A 23,424-nucleotide genomic window follows, 5' to 3' on the forward strand; every position below is an offset into this window, starting at 1 on the left:
GAGCGCCGGGCTGCTGTGACGACGATGGGGAAGCGGGGAGCGGGCTGGGCCGCTGCGCCGGGCGCCGCGGGGCTGTGAGCCGGCGCCGGGGCAGTCCCGCGGGCGGGCGGGGCGCCGGGGCTGATGATGAAGAGGTGAGCGAACGAGGGGCCGCCGCTGCTGCGGGACGTTGCTCGGCGCCGTCAGGTAGAGGTGAGGCGGCTGCGCGGCGCGGCCCGGCCCCGCCGCCCCGAGCCGCTCTCCCCGGCCGTGTCTATGGCCGCCGGCCCCGCGCGGGAGGCGCGGCCATCGCTGCGGGTCAGGCCGGCTCTGCGGCGGCGGGGCCGGGCCGCGGTGGCCGCCCGGCGGCGGGGCGAGGCCCAGCGGCGGGGCCGGGCCGGGCTGGCTCCGGGGTGGCGGTGGCTCCCGTCAGGGTTGTGCGGGGGCGCCGAGCTTGGGCCCAGCCGTGCGTTTCCGATAGTTCAGCTTTAAGCCCTGGGCAACCCCTTGTTCCGGCTTCAAAGTGTTTCGGGGCTTTCCTTCCCTGTCCTGCGCGTAACCGCCCAGAGAGGTAGAGAAAATTCTCAAAATTGTGTGGGGGGGGAATAATTATTCTCAAAAACTTAGCCTCTCATCGAGACTTGCGACATTCTGTGTCATATCTTACCTTGCTAGGCGATAAACAGATACATCACTCTTGCCACTAAACGTTCCGTCACGAACAAAGTTATATATGATTTGGTTTCCATTTCAAGATCTGAACATAGATACATCATTTTATTGAGAGGAGTCGCGTATCACGTTGACAGAACGGTTGTCTGCAGGACAGTGATGATGGTGTGTTGATGTACACTTGCCAAATCTAGTAATGCCAGGGTGTTCTCATAGTTGATAATGATTTTTGTTCTTCCTCTCAGGTAGAATATTTGTATCAAATTTATAACACCTAAGAAAATCTAGTCGAGTTTTTCGGCTGTGTTTTCTTTTAGAAACCACGTTACCAGTATGAGCTTATTTGTATCAGACAAGATTTCAACTGCTATTTTTAAGAAACAATTTCTCTTTTTTTCCACTTACGGCTTGTGTTGCAGTCGTGTAATTCTGTGTATGTTGGGCTGCAACTAAATTTGCTTGCTCATAGTTTTAACCTTCCCTTGAAAATTATTTTTGGACCGTTAAAGAACATAACTTTGCCTCTCAGCTGTTTAAAACTTGATATTTAAAGTGAAAGTTCTGTCAGAAACTGCACAATTTATTTTAGCCTCTTCATTTATACTCTGAATCAGAGCTACAGACTTGTGTGTTCATGCTGAAACCTGATAGCTGATTCAGACATTTCTGTATAGTTCATCTAAGGCTACTGCAGGGTAGAAACAAAGTTCTCACATTTCAGAGCAAACTGTTTTTATGATGAGATGTCTCTGTAGTGACAACAGTGACTCAAGACTGGGGAAAAAAAGGAAATTAGGGAAGCTTTGAAGTTAGGTAGCTAATTATGGCCTATCTCTGACATTTTTTTAAATTTTTTTTTTTTTCCAAAGTATGCAGTCAGGTGTTGCAACCATAACTGTGTTTTGCCTGTTGCTTTCCAAAATCCTTTGAGCATGAAAATAATTCAGGTAGTAGGTGGAATAGAAGAAAGCGGCTGAACAGGCTCTGACATTTAAAAGTCTGTGGTGATGGTCAAGTACTCTCCGGTATGCACAGTTTTACACTTGCTGGTATGTTGTGCAGTGTAGTGATGAGTCGTTGCTAAGCATAATTTGCTTCGATCCCAAGTTAATTCATACTGAGGTCTAATAGTTTATTCCGGTCTAAGTCCGATACGTCTGTGCTGTTTGCTCAACAAGTACATTTTACTTGCAGAATATTCAATTCCATGGAAAATGTCTGTAAAAAAAAAAATCTTAAAATCAGTGGTTTATATACATAGATTTCTGATATATTGCCAGAACGTAACATCCTTTGTAGCAAGCTTTTCTGTGCTGTTAAAATAATACTTTATAATTTTTATTATTCTAAAAGAAGGGGATTTGCTTTTTAGAGCTGTATACTTTATTTGGCAGGGGACGGTGGTGGTAGGCAAGTTGTTAAAGGAAAGCATTTTATACAGTGGTAGTGAACTTTTTCATAATGGAAAACCTTTTAGTACCGTATTCATGGCTTAATAACATCTCTGCAGATGGCTAGAACTTTGAAAGACTGACCATACATATAATTATCATCATCATATAATCTGAATGCAGCTGTTAACATGTTTTCACATGGAATTCTTTACTACTAAACGTAAAGGTTATGTAATATTGCAGCAATGTAAACAGGGTATACTTACTAAAAAAATAGATATGATAAATAATTGAAAATGACTGTTTTTTTAAGCTCTCAGACAGACTTCTCTGTTAGTATAGTTTCCATACATACCTCTTAAAATGAAAACGAATTATTTCTAAAAGTGAAATAGAAAAGTTCATGATCCCTCTAATGTCAGAGATACTTCTTTGCATTGGGGGTTGATTAACTTTGTGGAATGGCTTGCAAAAAGGAAAGTTAAGTGCATCAGCCTTTGAAAGCTGAGAACATAGAATGGAACTATGAAGAACAAGACAGTATCTGTTTTTTTCCTGGTGTCTGGAAAATTAAGGGGAGGGAACTAGACAAAACTTGGATGAAACTCTATTTTAGTATCTGAGTAGACTTATAAAAACTTATGGTCATTTAATAATGTTTTCTTTGGGGGGGAGGGGGGAGATCCTGTTGTGGTCTTCATCAGTTCCTGTATAAAACTTAAATTTCAATGCAATACCAATATTGGACTTTTTTGTTAATCATCAACAAACATTAAAGCCTATTTATGTGTATCAAATTAAAATGAAGAAGAATATTTTTTAACTTTAAAACAGATTGACAGTCTACCAGACTTTATCTCAGTGAGGTCTGAAACTGTCCACATTCTGTCCCTCAGATGTTAATTACTTTGCAGATGGAAACACTGTAAACCACATAATTCCTGTGAGCTGCTGCAGCGGTGGTGTCAAGGTGTGATGATGACACTGACACCCACGTGCAGCGCCTGGGAGGATGAGGAGCAGGCTGCGTGCAGTTCTCATGGCTGTGTGGTACGGGAGGCTCAGCAAGCCAGCGCAGAAATGTGTGAATACCCAGGGACTGAAAGATGCTACTTTGCATAAATTTAAGGTCCTCTGTGGCTGTTACTACTTCTCTTTGGGGGCAAGATTTTTGTTAAATACTCTTTTTGTTTAAAAGCAGATGATGAAAATAATTCCAGTACTAGTGGATTCCGTTGCTTTCTGATAGTTTCTGAAGCTGGGATCAAACTGAGTAGGAGAAATAGCAATAGATTTTGTGGTATTTGAATGCTGTCAGAGAAATTCTGGAGGAAGAGGGTAGCAAGAGGAGGCACAAGGACAAAGAGTACTTGGTTTTTATTTACTGAAGTTAAATGCACAAATAATCATTGAGATTCTCCTTTAGCTGAATGCGAACTGTGGCATCACAGATTACTAACAGGAAAATTTACATGACATTCTTAACTTGTATGCTACCCTTTTCTGTCATCTTTAGAAGAGGAACAAATCCTGTTAAGGTACTCGAGATCTTTCTTCATGCATCCAGTATGATCAAAACTGTAGACATATATATGTGTGTATGTGTTTTGTATCTGCTACCATGAGCAATGAAGTATTTTCAGGTTGTTCATGTTTAGTTTATTGATCGTGAACTGTAATTCTTAAGATGATGTTTAACTAAGGTGTTTTCTTCCAAGGTATTTTAATACATTTCCTACTTTGTTGAACTGAATTCTCCTTCTGAAATGATAAAAATAAAAGCCTCTACATTTTTCTTTAGAACTGCATGTTGTGGTGCTGGTGCAATTTGTTTTTCATACATTGTTTATTGCTTACTGTAACTGTCCATTTCTATTATTTAAAGAAATGGCTGTTATAAATTACTAAAGTTTCCTTTTGCTGTTACTCTGTTACACTGCTGCAATTTTCTACTTCACTAAATCAAAACGTTATGCATGACGACAGATGCAGTACACTGTCAGAAATAAGTAGTCACTAAGCACAGGAAAAGATCTCCATAGTGGAAAGCTTCCATAAAATATTGTTTGTAAACTTGAGCAGGATATTTATTCCTGCTAATCTGAAATGAAGATTTCTTTTTCCTTTCACTTATGTGTGTTTTCTGCATTTTATTACACTTTTCCCATTGATTCAAGGAACTAGAGAAGGAAAGGAAATATGCAGCAGTAACAAGTAGAAATGGGTATGTCCATGATCAACAGGACTATGGCTGTTTTGAGACTGTGTTCGCTGTCTCAGATTTTACTGAACTATTTTTACTCTGTAGGAGGAGTGGGGCTGGTCACAGATTTAAATGATTTTCTGTTGTTTTACTTAAGACTAGCTGTAGCTCCCCAGTTTCATTTTGCCTTTTTTCCTTTTTTTTTTTTTTTTGTGTTTTTTTTGTTACTCTAGGCTTTCTTCTCTGGATTTGATTCTTTGCAAAATGAATATTGCATTGTTTCACAAAGATTGGACCCTCCAGTAGAATTTGTCAAGATCAGTGCACATAAATCAACAGTTTATTTTTCCTGAAAACTAATGTGCAGCTTTTAAAGTTTTAATCACAATGAATTCAGGCTTATGGAGTCAAGAAAAAGCAAGTTCATCCTATTGGGAAGAGCGGATCTTTTACTTGCTTCTCCAAGAATGCAGTGTCATAGACAAGCAGACTCAAAAGCTCTTGAAAGTGCCCAAAGGTAGCATTGGGCAGTTTTTTCAAGACCGTTCATCAGTGGGACACTCCAGAAATATTCCTTGTAAAGGCAAGAAACTGCAGATTGGATTAAAGATTCTGGAACAACCTCATGCAATCCTGTTTGTGGATGAGAAGGATGTTATAGAAATAAATGAAAAACTAGCTGAGCTGCTTTTGGCCATTACTAACTGTGAGGAAAGATACAGTCTGTTTAAAAGCAAAAGCAGATTAACTAAAGGCATCCAAATAGATATTGGCTCGCCTGTTAGAGTACAGCTGAGATCAGGAGACGATAAATTTCCTGGAGTTGTTCGCTTCAGAGGACCCTTAATGCAAGAAAGGTCCCTAACAGGGATATACTTCGGAGTAGAGTTACTGGTAAGTTTCTTGCTAAGGGGGACCTTCATACGTATTTTATCAGATGAGCTAAAAATCTTCTATTTAAAGAGGGAGTCATAATATCTTTAGTTTTCTAGAAGCATCATTACCCCTAAAAGTACTATAACCTTCTGTCTTCTCATAAGTATTGTTGAATACCTGTGAACACACCATATCTCATCAGCCTTGTATTCTACATGTTAAGTGAAGCTTGATGAAGTGCATGGGCTGGCAAAAAGACTTGGAACATACCCTGACTCTTCCAGCCTAGAAAACTTTAATTATTTATATCCCCATTGTGGCAAATATCTGAGGGAAAAACTTTGTTTTTCCCTCCACGTGGCAGGATACAATCCATAAATGCGGGCTTGGATTCTAGGGCTGCTGTTTTGTAGAGCCCTAAAAGTCAAATGGCAACTGCTTAAGATGGAGAATGTTGCCGTTGTGTTGTTCCTAGTGAGATATTTCTGCAAATTTAATGTCAACCGTAAGCTTTTGAAGAATTAGATTCAGGAGAGCGCCATGCTTGCAATAGTATCTTTTTCAAAGTCCTCTTTAAAGTTTTCCCCAGCTCTTTGCAATTCCCACTAAGAACCTTGGTGCTTCTGAAAATCAGCTCTCTCTATTTGGCGTCTAAGTGGAATTTTTGAATGCTTAGCATTATGTCTAGTATGAAGTAGTCTTGTCTTGGTATGGCAAAAATTTGATGATGGAAGCAAGATTTACATCTGAAGAAAACATGCTTTTCTAATCAAATGACATCTTACTGTTTATTCCCCTAAGATAGACAGCGTGTATATTTGCCACAAATTCTGGCAATAGAATTCTCCCAATATAATGATAGTTCATCGGGCAAATTCTTCATGCAGTTTCTCCAAAACACTGGATTATGTTACTGCTTTTGTAGTAGTCTGCTTTTGCACAAAATACACTGCTTTTTTTTTTTTTTTTTCTTTTTTCCCTCCTCTTCGTCCTCCGACACTTAGGAAGAAGGTCGCGGTCAGGGCTTTACTGATGGACAGTACCAAGGCAAGCAGCTTTTCAGATGTGATGAGGATTGTGGGGTTTTTGTTGCTTTGGACAAACTGGAGCTGGTGGAAGATGATGACAATGAACTGGAAAGTGACTATGCAGCTCCAGTTGACACAATGCAGGTAGAACTTCCTCCTCTGGAGATCAACTCCAGGGTTTCTCTGAAGATAGGAGAGAGTATAGAGTATGGGACAGTTATATTCTGTGATGTCTTACCAGGAAACGAAAGTTTAGGATACGTTGTTGGAGTGGACATGGTAAGAAAATAATCTGACTTTAATAACTTTTGCATGTGTGTTAGCTAGTAAATTACATGCAATATAGAAGAAGAAACATCCACAAGCTACTTCAGCGGAGGCTGACCTAAAATGGGAAATAAACACTTGTGTTCAAAGATGCCCCTTGGTGGTAATTGTTTTTTGGCATCAGGTAAATGGTATCCTATTTGATGCTAAACAGTTCAAGAGAAATACTCTGGTTACTCTGAGGAGCCTCCACTGAGCTACTTGCAATGTTAGATGTCAGTCTTGAAGTAATCAAGTTGAGTGTTTGTCTTGTTGGACTGGCTTTGTTCTGCCTTTTAAAAAAGTAGGCTGGGTACCTTTTTCTTTTTTTCTTTTTATAAGCTTTTTTTCATGTCATTTTGGTTTGTTTGGCTTTGTTATACCTTAAAAATACTGAATTTTAAGTACAAAAGTTGGTCTTTCAAGAAAATGTGAAGCTTGTCATTAAAAATTATTTCTAGCAACTTGGATTTTTAAAAATGAACAGTTTTCAAATATTTGGTAGTTAAAGGGTGTTTTGGTTTTGTAGATCAGGTGCTTCCATTTTCTTGATTGCAGTAGCTGTTGCCTAAAACGCACTGGAATTGTTCTAACTTGTTTATAAATAATGGATTTCATTAGAGTAATGCTTGTTAAAATAGGAAATATTTCTCAAGCAGTTTTTAAGTTTGTGTTTCTTTAAAGACTGTAATGTTTGACTTCTAAATATGAAGGTTGGTACAGGAAAATACAGATATTGTCAAACCTTTAATTTTCCTACTTTTTATGTTCCTAAAGACCTTTGTGTGTATTCTGTACGATGTAAGTCTTCTCTTGGGATACATGTAACATGGTTTTCTATTTTTAGGACAATCCTATTGGAAACTGGGATGGAAGATATAATGGAATACAGCTGTGCAGTTTTGCAAGTGTTGAAAGTACACTGCTTTTGCATATTAATGATGTTATTCCAGGTATGCTCTGCTTTCTTAACCAGAAGGCAGACTTTGATACCATCTCAGCCTAGGCACAGTTACGTGATTAAAACAATACTGCGGAATTAATATCCTAAATTCACTTGCATTAGTTTAACTTTCTGTGTTATACTTCTCTTCTGTTTACATTCTCACTAGTAGAAAAGGTTTAGTACCAAACAAAATTCATGTCAAATTGTATAGTACTTACAGTGCTATACAGTTGTATATTATTCATGAATATGTGAGTGTCTGTAGCAGGAATCCTTTTATTGAATGTTGTTCAATTTACTCCAGGAGTTTAAATATCATCTTAGACCAGAAAGCTGTTCTTTCTGTGCTTGAAACATATTGATAGTATTATTGGTGCATTCTGTGAGTAAATACTTAAAGATTCATAGCAAGACTGTGGAAAAATTCATTATCCCCCGCAGTTCACTGAATAGTGTGAACTTGTGACCACTACAGTCCCCTGATTCCTTTTCTGAAGAAATAAAAAAGTTTGATGTAAAACTTTTGTTTGTGCTCTACCTGCAGACAGGTACCAATGACTGTGCAGTCTTGTACAGCCTGTAGTCTGTAACCGTTGCCTTCTCTCTTCAACTTGGCTAACTTCTCTTATGTTCACCTCCTACTTGTTGGTTTAGTTGAGATGCATGTTTTTGCATGAATTCTCTCTTCTCTGGAGAATTTATGGGGACTTCTCCATTTTGGGGAAAAGAGCATTTGTTGTAGATGTGTTGGTAGAGAACAAAGTTTAGAATTTCATGCATCTGTTTCCCATAATGGAAATATGCACATACATTGAAGAACGTGAAGTCAGCCTGTTTGATGTGTTCAAGAAATAATGGTAGACTTTGGAGTAAAGTAATTGCTGTGTGTGATAGAGTAATTGCTGTAAAGTGATAGAAGCAAATCCTATATACGTAAAATGTTGGTTATATGCCAAACAAGGTTTCTGCTCCACCCAGTTTTAAAACTTCTAATGCTAGACCTTGGTTCAGTTACATCTCAAGTTTAGCTGCTCTGTGACATAGTAAAAGCATAACAAAGGGAAGCTAATACTCTCTTCATATACCATGTCTTAGAGACTGTGTCACAGGACAGGAGACCTCCTAAGCTTGCCTATACCTCAAGAGGTGGCGGTGACAAAAGCTTGTTCAATCATAGTAAGCCAAAGGCTACAGGTATGTATGGGAAGTGATTTTTCTTTACCTATGTAAGACTAAAAATTTCTGTTGCTTGGGAAAAAGTGTTGCCTTGCATACTCCATTACTTCATTTATTATTTCAGTTACGTACCAAGTTAAATTTTTCTGAAGTAGAGTATTAGTATGAATTTATTTAATCATAATAAAGGTGGTAGACAGTTTAAGTTAAGACTGATCAAAATACCTTCCCTTTCATGAAAAACTGTTTGAGGTTTAGCAAAAATTAAAGAGCATATTACCTAGTTGTCTAGTCTAACAGTTCAGGGCTGCTTTCTTTTTTTTCTGAAAGTGTAGTGTATGTGGGTTTTTTTCACTTTTTAATAAATATAGTTTGCTGTTGTCTTCCTTCTGCAGGACTAGAAACTTCCAAATTTTTAGCCCAGGAGCAGATCTGCTTAATAGTGAATATGTTAATTTTGCTGTGATTCAAAACCAAAACTGAATTCCCAAAATATAAACTACTTTTGACTCTGGTTTTGGCCAGTTCTGAAAATCCTCACAGGAAAAAAAAACCTGGAAGGGAGGTATTTTTATTTTTTTCTTTAAAGGCAAAAATAAAAATTCAGTGTCTTTTGAGTTTACTAGTAGCTATTTTGGGTTGTAGAATACTAATGACAATATATTCTGTAAGCTTTCATTCTGCCTGGCATTGGATGCTGGCAGAGATGGACTTCACTGAAGTAACTGTGGGTTCTGTGTGGCACAAGTTACAGCTGTGTGGAATTGGATCAGTAATTTATTTGCCTACTCTGAAATTTTTTCGCCTTAAAAACAAAAGATACCTGCTATACACTGTATCTCAAATACTTTCTTATATCCATAATTTATAGTAATGAAAAATTTTCACTTGAAGGTTATTTTCTGCTGCCTTTTCAGGTTGGTGACTTGAAATTTTAGCTTGGAGGATTAAGTAGGTTTGGGATAAACTGCTGTCTTGTTGCAAGCTTAGAACTGTGTTGGCTTTGATGGGAGAGTTTGCTGCTTTGTGGAAAGGCAGTTATGTGTTCTTGAAAGTATAGTAACAAATTTATACTCTGAAATAAGAGCGTAGCTAACCTTTTGTAAATAGAAATTCAGTAAAATGTGTTGTTTTCCAGGCACTACCTCTGAACCTGGAAATAGAAACAGATCTGAAGTCTTCTACACATTAAATGGCTCATCAGTTGACTCTCAGCCTCAAACAAAAACAAAACCCCCATGGTATATTGATGAAGGTAAAGAGAGATGATAGTCTTTCGTGTAGGCATACACCCTATTTAAAAAACAAAACAAAACTAGAGTGTATTGATGTTCTTCAAATGAAACAAGTATGAGTTTAAATTTAAAACAGTTGGAGTATGTTGTCTTAGTGGAAGACATACTATATCATAAAAACCATCTTGGGACCCCCATGAAAATATACTTCTGTCTTAATTGACAGACCTGTTGTTCTATTCTGCATGGAGGAGATTACATTCTTGGCAACATATCTGCAGCTCTGTGGGAATGCGTATGTCTTGCAGGCAAAATAAAAGCTGAGGCTTGGAAGGAAGCTATGAAGATATTCCTTGTAGCCAAGTATATACAGTAACTTTATGTAGCCTGTCTTTTTGTAGCTAATGTTACAGATCTAAGGGAGCTGTAATATTCTGCCATTCCAGCTAATCAGTCTGGAAGTAGGGGGATGAAAAATAATCTGACTAGGCATACATGTTTTTCCAGTATTTTTAAAGGTATTTCTGTAAAATATCTGTCTGAATTCTTACAAGTATGGGTGCACATACCTAAAGGATCAGTATATCTTGATTTGCTTCCAGATTATTTTTTTGTTTGTTTTTCCTGGTCAACTTTTCTACAGTGTGGCTGGCTGGCTTAGTGACTGAAGGGGTAAATACTAAACTAATAATGCTAATTTACAATGGAAACCTATAACAGTAGTAATCCCTGAATTCCATGAAACAAAAAGAAAATGGGTTAAAATTGTTCTTGGTTGCCTGACAGATGTTGTTCCAGCAGCTTGAAACTCTGTTTAAAAATTATTATAATATTTAAAATAAGGTAAATATCTAGCGAGGACTATGGAAGTAAAGGATTAAATAATTTTTTAAAAAAATGTTTGGACATTAACTTCAGTTAATGAAACAGCATGGGGAGAAGAGGCTTTTGCTCTGTGATTACCAATTGTGTATTAGATACCATGTAGAGACATGAGAGAAGATACAGAACACTTGTGCTATTACATGTAGTTGTGATCTCATTTATCAAGCACTGCATTAGTCATGGCTTATTTAAATCCTTTATTCTTTATAGACACTGACAGATTCCTTGTGTTAGAACCAGTGTATATTGTGATAGAGCCAGGGGAATAAATACTTTTCCATTTGCAAGCAATTACTCATCTCTGTATAAGCTGTGAAGCAAATCCTTTCCTCAGTCACACTGACCAATGAGTTCTAGTTTTGCCCATTACAGCCATAATCCTTGGGGCTGTTAACTTGTATTCAAAGAAAAATTATGATGTGGGGGTAAAAAAAAAAGTTTTCAATCTAAACCTTCCTGTAGTTTCTGGCTAAAATCTTCTTTCTCTGTGCTGTTCATTTCTGTTGGTTGTGGTAAAAGTGTTAGGGCTACAGCAGTGTCTCCTCAGCCAGTTCTGTGTCTCCAGGGTTGCCGAGTGACAAACATCTTCCTACATGTCCCCAGCTGATAGTGCTTCCTATATGGGACACCCATAAATCAGATGTGGTTGCAGATACATTTCACTGGTTTGATAGCTAAGTCTTTCCTTTTGTAAGATGGGGAAAAAAACCCAAACGACATTTACTAACATCTTGGTTTTGATTTTAACAGTTGCTGAAGACCCTGCAAAATCACTTACTGATTCATCTCCTGGATTTGGGCATTCTTCACCACCACTGCAGCCACCTTTAACAAACTCTGTATCTACAGAAAACAGATTTCACTCCCTCCCTTTTAGCTTGACAAAAACGTCAAGTACTAATGGTACTATTGGACACAGTCCTCTCTCTTTATCTGTTCAGTCGGTCATTGGTGATGTAAATACTACAGCTAACCAGGAGAGTCCCTCAACAGCAGGCCCAGTTGGGAACTCACATGGTCTTGAGGCAGGTTCCTTGGCTGAAGTTAAAGAAAACCCTCCTTTCTATGGAGTAATCCGCTGGATTGGCCAGCCCCCTGGAGTAAATGAAGTATTAGCTGGACTGGAACTGGTAAATATAAATTGTAGTTCATATTAATATTGATTACATGTTACTAGTTTTGTGTCTGAGAGTTGGTGCCTGTATACTTTGCAAAAGCAGTTGGTCTGGAGGAATTTGTCCAAACAGGTTGCCATGTGATCGCTGTATAACAGCTAAATTCTTAGATGAGCTCTGACTTCTGTGCCTGCCCTACACCCTACTCTGTTAATAGGCTCCGAGATGTTTTTGTGTTACAATGGGTAATGGAATTTGTAGGATTGGTCACTTACTGTAAAGGAGTGGCCTTTGCTTATGTTATGGATATTTTAATTGAAAAAAGCTGACTGTATTTAAAAGTTCTTTGAAATGCAGATATACATAAAATGCCCTGGCTGTAAGAGTCTTTATTGAATATAAATTTTTTGTTTGGTTGGTTTTTGCATACCAGCAAACAGGCTGTGTCAGAGTTATGACCGTCAGAGTCATAACACTGGTTTTGATAATCGATGGTATTGATTGTTGATTTGACAGCCATGTGCTTTATCTGTTCCTATGGGTCCTTGGCAAATTCACAGTTGCTGCAAACATTAATTGCTGTTACGTATTGACATTTACTCTGTGGCAGCTGCCAGCCAAGGTTGTGATTGGCTATCAGTTAAATTAATGTGTATGCAATTAGGGAGATGGGGTTCTTTATTTTGGGATAATGTTCGATAACATTTCAGATAAAGCAGTGTACAATTATGTAAAACAACAAACATCTTTAGCGAAGTAAGTGAGAATGTGACTGGAATTTCAGCTGTTACAAAAAACCCTGATGTGTGGGTTTTTTGGGTGAGGCTCAAGCTATAGTTTGCTACAGGTGTTCTGAGACTGCATCTTAGGATGCCCATGTTAAACTGGGCTCTTGGACTTGCCTGTCATGCATTTCTGCATTAAAACCTAGCAATTGTTAGTAAGTAGACAGTATACCTTAAATCATGTTATCAAAGATAACCCAGTTTGTGTTGTCTTTCCTTGATGTACGTTTTGGGTGTTCTGAAGAAGGTGTTTTTCTTATGCAGGCCACAGTCACGCTGGAAGTAGTCACACTACCCAATGCTTAGTGATTTTAGTTGAGTTTTAAAAGGTGCTCGGTAGTGCATGTGTGCTTTTTCTAACTACAGAAGGAATCTGGAGTGACTAGCTAGCTTAGTTAAGTTCCTACTGTTGACTAGGGTTAATTTTTGCTTTCTTCTCCCACCTCCCCCAAGCTGCTTCTGGTGGAATTTTATTTTGGATGGAGTGAAAGTTTAAGTATGAAAAAAAAAGTGTGGCTCTTAATTTCCTCAATAAATCCAGTTAAAGAACACCTCAGCTGAAGCTTTGTGTACTACAATGCAGAAACATTGTATATCAAGCTTCAGAGTACCTGAAGGGTGACTTACGGGTAGATATTTTATCAAATGTCTTACTGCAGAATTCTAGAAGCAAGAAAACCAGTGAATTCTCACTTGAATTTTCAGGAAGATGAATGTGCAGGTTGTACGGATGGAACATTTAAAGGAACTCGATACTTCACTTGTGCTCCGAAAAAAGCTCTTTTTGTTAAACTCAAGAGCTGCAGGCCAGATTCCAGGTTTGCCTCACTACAGCCTGTTTCCAACCAGATTGAACGCTGCAACTCTCTAGGTACTGAGCTTCTGCTTATTACTTGTTTATCAGGTGGGAACTGACCTGGGCTTTGGTTTTATTTATTCCTGCAATATGTTCTTTGTATTGATTTCAAATCTGTACAGGTAATACTTAAATGAGATTAATGAATAGAAGATCAGTCTGTACAGAACATAATGCTGCTATGGATTACTTATGCTTTAAAACAGGAAAATGTTCATATATTTAAAGAAATTTCATAAAATTTAAGGGATTTTTTTGTTACACTGTACATTTTTTACTTTAGAAGTTGTAAAGCAATCTTGGTGAAAATGGTATTTGCAACTCCAGCAATTATGTGATTGCATTATCAGAAATAAAGACAGTTATTTTTCTATAATGTCAAATTATTTTTTTTCTAAATAGTAACATAGAAAAGCATGTATTTTTATGGTGGAAGTTAGTGGTGAAAAACTAACTTCAAATATTTTGGATTTCTTGGGTCATGTTGTATTGCCTGGGACAACAGCAAAGAAAAAAGTGTCTGATACTTGTAAGGTAGTGTGAACAGGGCATTTATAATGAGAAGAGAGCTTCATTCCTACTGGATAAAATGAATTCAGTGCTGCAGGCTTTCTGAAGCACTCTAATGTGCACTGTCAGTGGAATGTAAGTCCTTGTTCACTCTCTGGAAGACAGTGAGTCTCAGCTATAATAAAATGCTATTCTAGTCCAGAGAAGGAATGCTAACACTAAGGCAGCAACTTAGCTGTAAAACATTAATAGGAAAATCTCAAGGGGGATAAAATTTGAGGCTTTAAAGTGTCTTTTGAAAAAAAAAATTTCAGCCTTTGGAGGTTACTTAAGTGAAGTGGTAGAAGAAAACACTCCTCCAAAAATGGAAAAAGAAGGTTTAGAGACAATGATTGGAAAGAAGAAAGGTATCCAGGGTCATTACAACTCCTGTTACTTAGACTCCACCTTATTCTGGTAAGTTCATAATTTGTATAGTGGCATCCCATGCTAGAAATGCAGAACACGTGATCTTTGTTGTAATGACTGTCTGTCTGTATTACTGTGCAGCTTACAAAGTCATGCACTGCAACCTTTGACACATTACTATGCTCTTGCAGTTTGAACAAGTTGTGCAGCATTTGCTGCGTAATGTGAAGTGCTAATCATGTCCAAATTGTACTGGCCCGTATGTATCTGTACTCTTTTGGACTGAGTGAGTCCCTGGCCTGTAAATGGTTGAAGGATGAAAGAGTACACAGGCCGGGGGGTGGAGGGAGGGAGATACCTCTTAGAACTTATTTGCAGAATCCTGCCTGGGCAACTGGTTTTGTGCTCTGCTGCAGAAAGGATGCTGGGTTAGAGTGGACTTCTACTATTTAATACGGCTGTGTCGTCCTCTGTCCGTAATTATCTCTTTGAGTTTGTTTAGTTCTTTAATTCTTCCTGTGGCTTTGCTTGGTTTGTCTTATGTTGCTCAGGCATCTGAATGGTTTTATCTTCCAGAATCAAAACAACCTTCCTTTTCTTTTTTTCTTTGTAGCCTGTTTTCTTTTAGCTCTGTTTTGGACACTGTGTTACTCAGACCTAAAGAAAAGAATGATGTAGAGTATTATAGTGAGACTCAAGAGCTGTTGCGGACAGAGATTGTGAATCCTCTAAGAATGTAAGTAAAGACATCAACTGGTCTCTGGTCTAATAGATTTTACACTAGATCCTGCTGTGTATGCATTCCTGTTACAAACTTGAAAAGTCTGGCTAGCTGCTGCTGCCAGTCTGTTCAATTTATTTTTTTTGAGTATTTTTACTTGTTCTTCATGGTAAATTTAATCAGTGCTAACTGGAAATAGTTATTTATTGTTTGACGATAAAATGTTTTCACTAGTCTCTGGAAATGCGATCAGCAGAAAGCCACTGTAAAATTTGTGTAGGTATGAATACAGAAGCATTGATAAATACAAGTTATGTTCATTCACAGCATTCATATTTACATGTTTTTAATGCTGCTGTTATTGACAAGAAAAGTATTTGGGTTATCTTACGTGGAGTTTCAGTCTGATGGCTTTGGTGGGGCTCTAAAAGTTTCATTAATTTTTACATGTGGTCTGCAAGGGGTCAGAATTCTGTTACTAAAAGAACTTAACATGAGCTTTGTAATTTCTTAGGCACGATGAACAAAGGAAATAGAGCAAAAATCTGCATGAAAAGTTAATTGTCTTTAGCTTATTTTTTTTTAAACATGCAAATAATACAGTTGTAGTTCTGAAATTCTGTGGACTGTCACTGAGCAATTTATCATAAAGTTTTTCTTTTGATTCCTGGAATAAAATGATGGCTTCTAAACTGTTCTTGTAAGGGCATGTTTACTTTGCCTGGTGTGTTCCAACATTCTGTGGTATAGGTAGTAGGATATACACCCAGTAGCAGAAATCTCAAGTGGCTGAGAAGACTGAAAGTCTTACTTTTACCTTTTCACCATGCTTAAAAGTTTCTTTGCACTTTCTGTAAGGTTTTAGAGGAGAAGATTGAATGTTCAGAACTTCAGCTTCTTGGGTCAGCAATACAGTTGTGTATCTTTTTCTCAAATATTGACATATTTTTTTGTTAACAACTCCCGCAGTGCTGCTGTTATGTGACATTCTGAAAATGAGGTATTAAGTGGTGCAAATTAGAGTGAAAACAAATCAAATGTATTGACAAATCAGAAGACAGTTATCCTGGTAAGCTAATGTTTAAAAAGAGCTCTTAAAGGTTATGTATGAACATTGAGCACTGCACTAAATTTATACTGCATTAAAAAACCTGGAAGTCAGATTAATATGGGGAGTCAATACATAGTTTTGAAGAAACACTGTACATAGTTAAGGATCTGAGAGCCTGTATTTCAGCATTTAAGAGTGTTTTTTTTTCTGCTTCTCTGACTTGATCACAAACTAGCTAATAGTTTATTAAACCCATTTATCTTAGATATGGATATGTATGTGCTACAAAAATAATGAAACTGAGGAAAATACTTGAAAAAGTTGAGGCTGCATCAGGATTCACTTCAGAAGAAAAAGGTAACTGGGGAGGTTTTCTTTTCTTTCCTTTCAGATTTGTAAGAATCATAATTTGAAGGAACTGAAATACCTTGCTGTATAATTATACCAGAACAAAAGACACAAATATTTCTCAGTAGCAGTAATACCTCTACCAGAGATTTGAGTGACCAGTGGGTGGTAAAAAGGTCTTTCCTGCTTCCTCGGGTCTGTAAGGAGCCCTAGCTGAACTCTTTCTGCCAGAACAGTGTTTCACCAACTGGGTTTCTTTTCTTGCCTTCCCGTGCACGTGTAACTCCCTTCTAGCAGTTAGATGTAAGGCTCTTCCTCATAAATGAAGACTGTGATAAGGTTGGGATCTTTGTCCTCTTTCAAAATGTCACTTTGGTCTCTGAGGAATAAGCTTTTCACTACAATGTTTCATTGTCACAATGGTTATGTAGTATTTTTAAAAATAAAATCTGTAAATCATGTTAGAAAAATCAATTCCCAACCTTTTGATCTTCTGCTGCATATAATGATTAATTAGCATTGTATTGTGTAGCTGTTTCATTTTTGTTTGAGAGAACACTACTTTCTTTGTAAATGCTAAATGCTGAAAACCAGTATTTATTGCAGATAGTGACAGGAAGAGAAATATACCAGAAAACTCTCAGTGTTGGGGGAGAATAGACCTCTGGGAAGCTAGTGTTGGCTGCATTCTTGATTAGAGAACTTGGTGTCTCATTTAGATGAACTTTGTACTATTGAGTGGTTTTTACCTAAGTGTTACTGTCACTACTCCTCACTGCTTCTCTCCAGTTACACTGTTTTCTTTTGAAAGCTTTTATTTCTCCTGAAAAAGTTGTGTGGTGCCAAATGATTCCTCTGAAATACAGAGCATCTTTTTGATCTTTACTGGAAGGCTTTGTTACCCTGTTGAGCCTGTGTCTCTTATTAGGGCCGTTTGACACAAAAAGAGTAAATAAAGGTTTGTGTCACGAAAATGTTCAGAGTTTGTCGTAATCTTATTGTGCTAATAAAGCTGTAAAACTGAACCTCTACTTTTTTTCCTATTAACATTTTGAAAGCTTTCATTTAAAATCAGTCTTGAATGATGTATCTGGTTTTGCATGCTAATGAGACTTTTTTTTTTCTTCCCTCCCCCAGATCCAGAAGAATTTTTGAATATTTTATTTCACCATATTCTAAGAGTTGAGCCACTGTTGAAAATAAGGTGAATCTTTTTTCTTTGTTGAACTCATCTGTTTGTAGAAACTGATGAGGAGAGAGTATCTGCTGCCTTTCAAACTGAGATAGCTCTTAGAGCACCTTTGACTTGTGACTCGTATTTCTAATAAGATTCAACATAATAAAGTTATATTGAAAAATTTGACACCATTTCCTACTTTTTTTGGTAGGTGGCTTTTGCCCCACTGCTCTTTTGTTGCAGAAGCGCATGAACATAGTTTCATGAGAACGGGATAAAGATCTCCTGTCCTAGTGCTGTCTACTTCTCAGCCTTACTGTCTTCTCTTAGTTATGCTGGAGGGGGGTTGCTGTAAGAGGACCCTGCAACACTTCTTAATGTGGCCTACAGTTTATAGCTACTTATTTCTGGGACAAGCTGCAGAGATTGCTATTTAAATGCTTAAATTGGTGTTTAAGCCATGGAAACTGATTTGCATTTCTTCTTTAAGGCTAATGAAAATATTTCAATGGTTTGGCTTTGCTTACTTTATCAAAATAACAGATACTGGTGTTTATGTATGCTTTCATCCTTGACTGTAGCACTTACAAGGATTCAGCTGTCATAACTGAGTTTAACAGGTAGGGATTGTTGCCCGCTGCTGTCATTCTGCTACCTGGCACCTGATATTCTCAGGTTTCTTGCTGCATTCCATGGCAGCAGCAGTGTTGCAAGGCATTTCGCATAGATTTTTCAGTCCTTTCCTCATTGCAGGCATTGTATTGGGTTATACGCTGCTTTAGTTCAGTGGTGCGTGAGGTGTGTAAGTGCCCACTGTCACGCTATGCAGAGATACGGGAGCTGCGACACTGTAACTAGAGCACCTCTGTGTTGTATGCTGCAGTTCACTGTGGGGATGCTGTTTGAGTCTAGCAAGGCTGTCTTCTGTGGTAGTTGTGTAGGGAAATTTTGAAAAAGTTTGATGGAATGAGAGATCAAGGCCTATCATGAATTTGGAACTGTGTTCCTGCTTCTGCTTAGACAAAGGTCTATGTTTTTAACCTAATTATTGTTGGGTTAAATTTTAACCTAACAATAGTTAGGTTAAAAAAACCCAAAAATACCAAAACACAACAACTAGTAACTTCAAGCATGTATTGGGCCTACATAGAAAAGTGTTTAGAGACTAGCTTGCCATCTTAAGAGGGCAACCCTCACAGTTGTTACTGCCTCTCTTTAATTCTGTGAAGTACAACATGCTGAGAAACCCCTGTGGCTAATGTATTAGTCTGGTGAAACAGCTGGGGTACAATACTATAATTATAATAATAGTATTTATTATTATAATTAGAATAATAGATCTTCATGTGAGAATGTATTTCTAGGTTTTAGTAGTTAACGGGTATGCTGCTGTGGCAGAAATCACAGCTGAAAGGAGTAAAGTAAAAGCAGGGGAAGATGCTTCTTATTCCACTTGTACATTTCTGCACTGTCTTCCATATTTCTTTAATCCCTCTTTTGTAAAGCTTGGCCTGCAAGGTTTTTGTAATGTCTGTGCCGTACAGAGGTGAACAGAACTTATGCTCCACCATTCAGCTTTTAACACTGAAGTTGGTATGTTTTGTGCGCGTACCTTAACTCTTTAAGAGCAATTCACCAGTCTCCTTTCTTCTTAGAAAGGAGGCTTAAAATGACAAATAGTAACTTTGAGCATCATACTCATAGAATCCTCTCAACACCCGAGTACTCTAAAAAGCAACAGTGTCTTAAATGCCAGCTGGGATGGGAGGACGTTACTGTGAAAGTTCCCAGGAATCTCCTCCCAGCAACTTTGACACTGGGATGACATGGTTTCTACATAACCTTTTTTCTTTTGCTATTGGAGGCCAGTTACTCCTATATGCTTTTTCTCCATGGTAGCAAAATCCATTTCTTCAATGTGATCACTGTCTTCTGTGTGCTTTCCTGTGTCCTTCCAGAGTGGGTTGAATTACTCATCTGAAGCCGTCTTCCCAAATATCTCAGATTTGTTTGTCACAGAAATATTACCTGAAAACATCAGTACTCAATTTTGACTTTGTTTTGAAACATCTGACCTCAAAACTTACTTAAATTGGTAGCTTGGACAACCCTTAAATGTGGATTATCCTTTTGGAGCGTTCTCTGTTAACTACATAGGAAATCTAGCAGCAGGAGCCATTTAGGGAGCAGTGTAAATATCTCCCTGATTAACAGGAAATGTTTCATTGAATCCAGGTTGGGTTTTTTTTTTTTTTACTCCTTATTGGAAATATCATACTGAAGAGAATTACTGTTGTTCCTTTTGATGTTCTGTAACTGAAACTCATACTTGTCTCTTCAGTGAAGGCTGCTTTATTGTGTTGGGGTTTTCAGTGCATATGCTTAGGAAGTATTTCTCAGTTGATAGTTCAGTAATGCATAGGCATCTGCTTTTAAAACACACTGAAAATTATACTGCTTTTGTTTCTTGAATAAGTTTTTCTAAAATCAGTTCACACTTAATACTTACTTGATTACCTGTCATCTGAGGCACTTTGTTGCTGAGGGTTTTTTTTTTTTTTTGTTGTGGGTTTTTTTTTTCAAAGCACAATATATTTCAATGCAGAGATGATGTTGTATAGACTATTTTCTGGTAGATGTTATTTTCTTAATAAAATACAGTCATTACAGCAGAGCTTCAGAATTTGTTTTTTTGTTTTTTTAATTCTGTTTTTAGATCAGCAGGTCAGAAAGTACAAGACTGTTACTTCTATCAAATTTTTATGGACAAAAATGAGAAAGTTGGAGTCCCAACAATTCAGCAGTTACTAGAGTGGTCATTCATCAACAGCAACTTGAAGTTTGCAGAGGTTGGTGACAGCTGCCGCTTTGTTAGAAGTGATGGTACCTATGGGACAAAAGTAGGATTTGGTGCAAAACCAAAATGCAGACATCTTAGAAATGGGAGTACTAGGTCAGGGGTACAGGTTGCCTACATTAGAAAAATATTTTAAGGTTGACTTAATGACCTGTATCCTTTACTTGAACAGACCAAAGTAATTTAGGTAAAGAATTACTAAAAGAAAACTTCTTAGTTACTGCCAGTAAGTTGTGTTAAGGACTACTATTTTGAGATACCTCTGTTTGTAAAAATCTTTACAAAGGGAAGATTTTTCTTTTTTTTTTTCTTTTTTTTGCCCCACCAGTATGGGGGCGTGTAGTCCAGTATGTTTAATATCATACTTGAGCATGACTGAGACTTCTGACATTTGACAGTGCTTTAGATGCCACTTAATTTTGTTTTGCTTACGTCTTGTTAATTTTGAAGTCAATGGGCTGCAAGTTTAAATAACATGAGTATGTTTATAGCCTTAGAAGTGTGTCCCTAAATTTAGGTAATTATCTCAAGTTCATTACATTATATTCTGGCATTTTACCTAGGCACCCTCTTGCCTGATTATCCAGATGCCTCGGTTTGGAAAAGATTTCAAAATGTTCAACAAAATTTTTCCATCCTTGGAATTAAATATAACAGACTTACTTGAAGACAGTAAGTATATAACATTGTGTTGTGTAATGAAAGAGAGTTGGAAAGTAAGTAGTTCTGGTGTTCTGTTTTGTTTTTTTAAATATATAACCAAGGTAATGTGAGGTGCTCAGGCTGAGGAGAAAGGAAAGTTTACTGGCTAGAATGCTTTTTTTTCTCATGTCAGTTAAAAGCTATAATTCAGAAGAATATATAGTATATAACTTGATTATGTTTATTTAATTCTTGAGTATGTGTACAACTAAACTTATTTCAAGGTGGTGGTGTTAAAATTGAGTTGTTAGCAGCAAAACAATTCATTAATATGGCAGGTAGGAAATCTTAAAAGCTAAATGTAGCACTGAGATTGGTTAATAGGTGTTTACAATGTTGACCATGCTTCATTAGTCTTTATGGGTTTGTGCTTGTTTCTAAGCTTTTTGTCATTAGTTTATCAAACTAGGAGAACCTGAGATGATGAGTATGTAAGCCTGCAGCATGTAGTGATGGTGCATTTTTCAATTATAAATCTATCAGTCGTCTGTGACCTAAATTTCTGACATTTGTCATTCACTGTATTTTTCATTGCATTACCTAAGGAAAGAGACTTGGTTTTAAATTTGAGATAAGAATTCATAAAACTTCTAAAAATTATTGGAATAATGATGTCTGAAACTGTCATGGCCTTTTCTTTCACTGTCATGGCCATCAGCTTATTCTTTTCTTTTTTTAATTTTTTTTTTTCTGGTGTTGACAGACATAGGGGCTAAGCTAACTGTACTAATATAATGAGAGAGAACTAACTTAATTTAAAAGCCTGGTTTTACTTGTTCATGCATTTGATAAAACTCAATATTCTGTTTTGCAACTTGCTACTCTAATAGTTCTTATTCCACATTATGTCAAAGGAAAGAAATTAAATACAGTGGCACATTTCTGCTTTGATTGGCAACTTGGTTTTAGCTTTTTTTAATGTAGTTATTTTCTCCATTCAAAGTACTAATCCTCCCTCCTTCCTATACCCCTTTTCTAAAAAAGCAAAAAAAGCCTCCCCAAATTGGAGACTAATATCTTCTTTAAAAATGCAGCTCCCAGGCAGTGCCGTATATGTGGAGGGCTTGCTATGTATGAGTGTAGAGAATGCTATGAAGATACTGATATTTCTGCTGGGAAAATCAAGCAGTTCTGCAAAACATGCAATACACAAGTAAGTTGTTGTCTTTGTTATTCTACAGGGGTTTAACCCAAATGGTTTATGCTGTAATAATTGAAAAAAAGGTGTTAAGAGCTTAGCGAGGCTTTCTCACCAGCATGAGTGCAGCTGCATCCCAGCAAGTAAAGGGTAGCCTTTGGTGACAAATCAAGAACTCCATTTGGCCCTGCAATGTGTTCATCAACAGTTTCTTACTAAAAACGTGGCAACTGCCAAATCCAGGACTGAATACAGTGGAGGAGTAGTGATCATAGGCACCTTGGAATCTGTTTCTGGTCACCTGCTTTAAATCCTAATTTTACATACATGCTACCTTGTTTGAATTGATAAATTCATGACATAGAACCACTTAATTTTGAGAGCTGTTTGGTAACTTGCAAGAAGCTGTTATAGTCATGGCTTGTTTTCAAGCCTGAACATAGTAGAAAATTGTTGCATTAAATCTGACCTCCCTTCTAAAGTTAGATTTGAATTTTCTGGGCAATATTGAACTGCACTGGTGGGGAAAAATAGAAGAAACATTTAGTCTGCCACTGTTATTGCAGTTCCTTCTCTAATGCCATTAATCTTCAGCAGTAATGTTCTTTTTAGTTTGTCTGCCAGCCACTGAACAAATAATCTTAGGGGGTGTTTTTTTCTCTTCTGAAATACCACTTCAATTGTAGGTTCATCTTCATCCCAAGAGACAGAGTCATAAATTCAATCCATTGTCACTACCTAAAGATCTGCCAGACTGGGATTGGCGACATGGCTGCATCCCGTACCAGAAGATGGAGTTGTTTGCTGTTCTCTGCATAGAAACAAGCCACTATGTAGCTTTTGTTAAATACGGGAGGGATGACTCCGCCTGGCTTTTCTTTGACAGCATGGCAGATCGGGATGGTAGATCTTTTATTCTTACTAATCTTATCTTATTTTTTTAATGTGCATTACTATTTTAAATTTCAGTGCCTATTTATTAACATTTTGGGGATATTAATATCGTTTGAATTGATGTACTTGATGCTGGGTCACTAATCATGACCCAGCCTTACC

The 23,424-nt window shown here is 37.5% G+C and overlaps 1 protein-coding gene across 6 annotated transcripts in view; it reads left to right on the forward strand.

The window, feature by feature from the left end:
* The first annotated feature begins 2 nt into the window (after positions 1 to 2).
* The window catches only part of CYLD (CYLD lysine 63 deubiquitinase), a 29,283-nt gene continuing 5,861 nt past the window's right edge, over positions 3 to 23,424 (forward strand). For 2 of the 6 annotated variants that reach the window (XR_012625146.1, XM_074839996.1), the window contains exons 1-16: positions 3 to 134; positions 4,482 to 5,142; positions 6,129 to 6,431; positions 7,306 to 7,411; positions 8,500 to 8,598; positions 9,719 to 9,835; positions 11,451 to 11,830; positions 13,306 to 13,471; positions 14,281 to 14,422; positions 14,988 to 15,110; positions 16,412 to 16,503; positions 17,632 to 17,698; positions 20,388 to 20,520; positions 21,092 to 21,200; positions 22,265 to 22,383; positions 23,055 to 23,271. Coding sequence is in view for 5 of the 6 variants with exons in the window: in XM_074839996.1 (XP_074696097.1) it covers positions 4,636 to 5,142; positions 6,129 to 6,431; positions 7,306 to 7,411; positions 8,500 to 8,598; positions 9,719 to 9,835; positions 11,451 to 11,830; positions 13,306 to 13,471; positions 14,281 to 14,422; positions 14,988 to 15,110; positions 16,412 to 16,503; positions 17,632 to 17,698; positions 20,388 to 20,520; positions 21,092 to 21,200; positions 22,265 to 22,383; positions 23,055 to 23,271 (2,680 nt within the window). In the remaining variant the exon portion in view is untranslated. Of the gene's footprint in view, positions 193 to 2,959; positions 3,175 to 3,199; positions 3,584 to 4,481; positions 5,143 to 6,128; positions 6,432 to 7,305; positions 7,412 to 8,499; positions 8,599 to 9,718; positions 9,836 to 11,450; positions 11,831 to 13,305; positions 13,472 to 14,280; positions 14,423 to 14,987; positions 15,111 to 16,411; positions 16,504 to 17,631; positions 17,699 to 20,387; positions 20,521 to 21,091; positions 21,201 to 22,264; positions 22,384 to 23,054; positions 23,272 to 23,424 lie in introns of those variants that run through there. The other 4 variants (XM_074840000.1, XM_074839998.1, XM_074839997.1 and 1 more) reach the window with 4 other exon arrangements.

Source organism: Strix aluco, chromosome 14 (assembly GCF_031877795.1).
Source record: "Strix aluco isolate bStrAlu1 chromosome 14, bStrAlu1.hap1, whole genome shotgun sequence".
In the NCBI taxonomy this organism is placed as follows: Eukaryota; Metazoa; Chordata; class Aves; order Strigiformes; family Strigidae; genus Strix; species Strix aluco.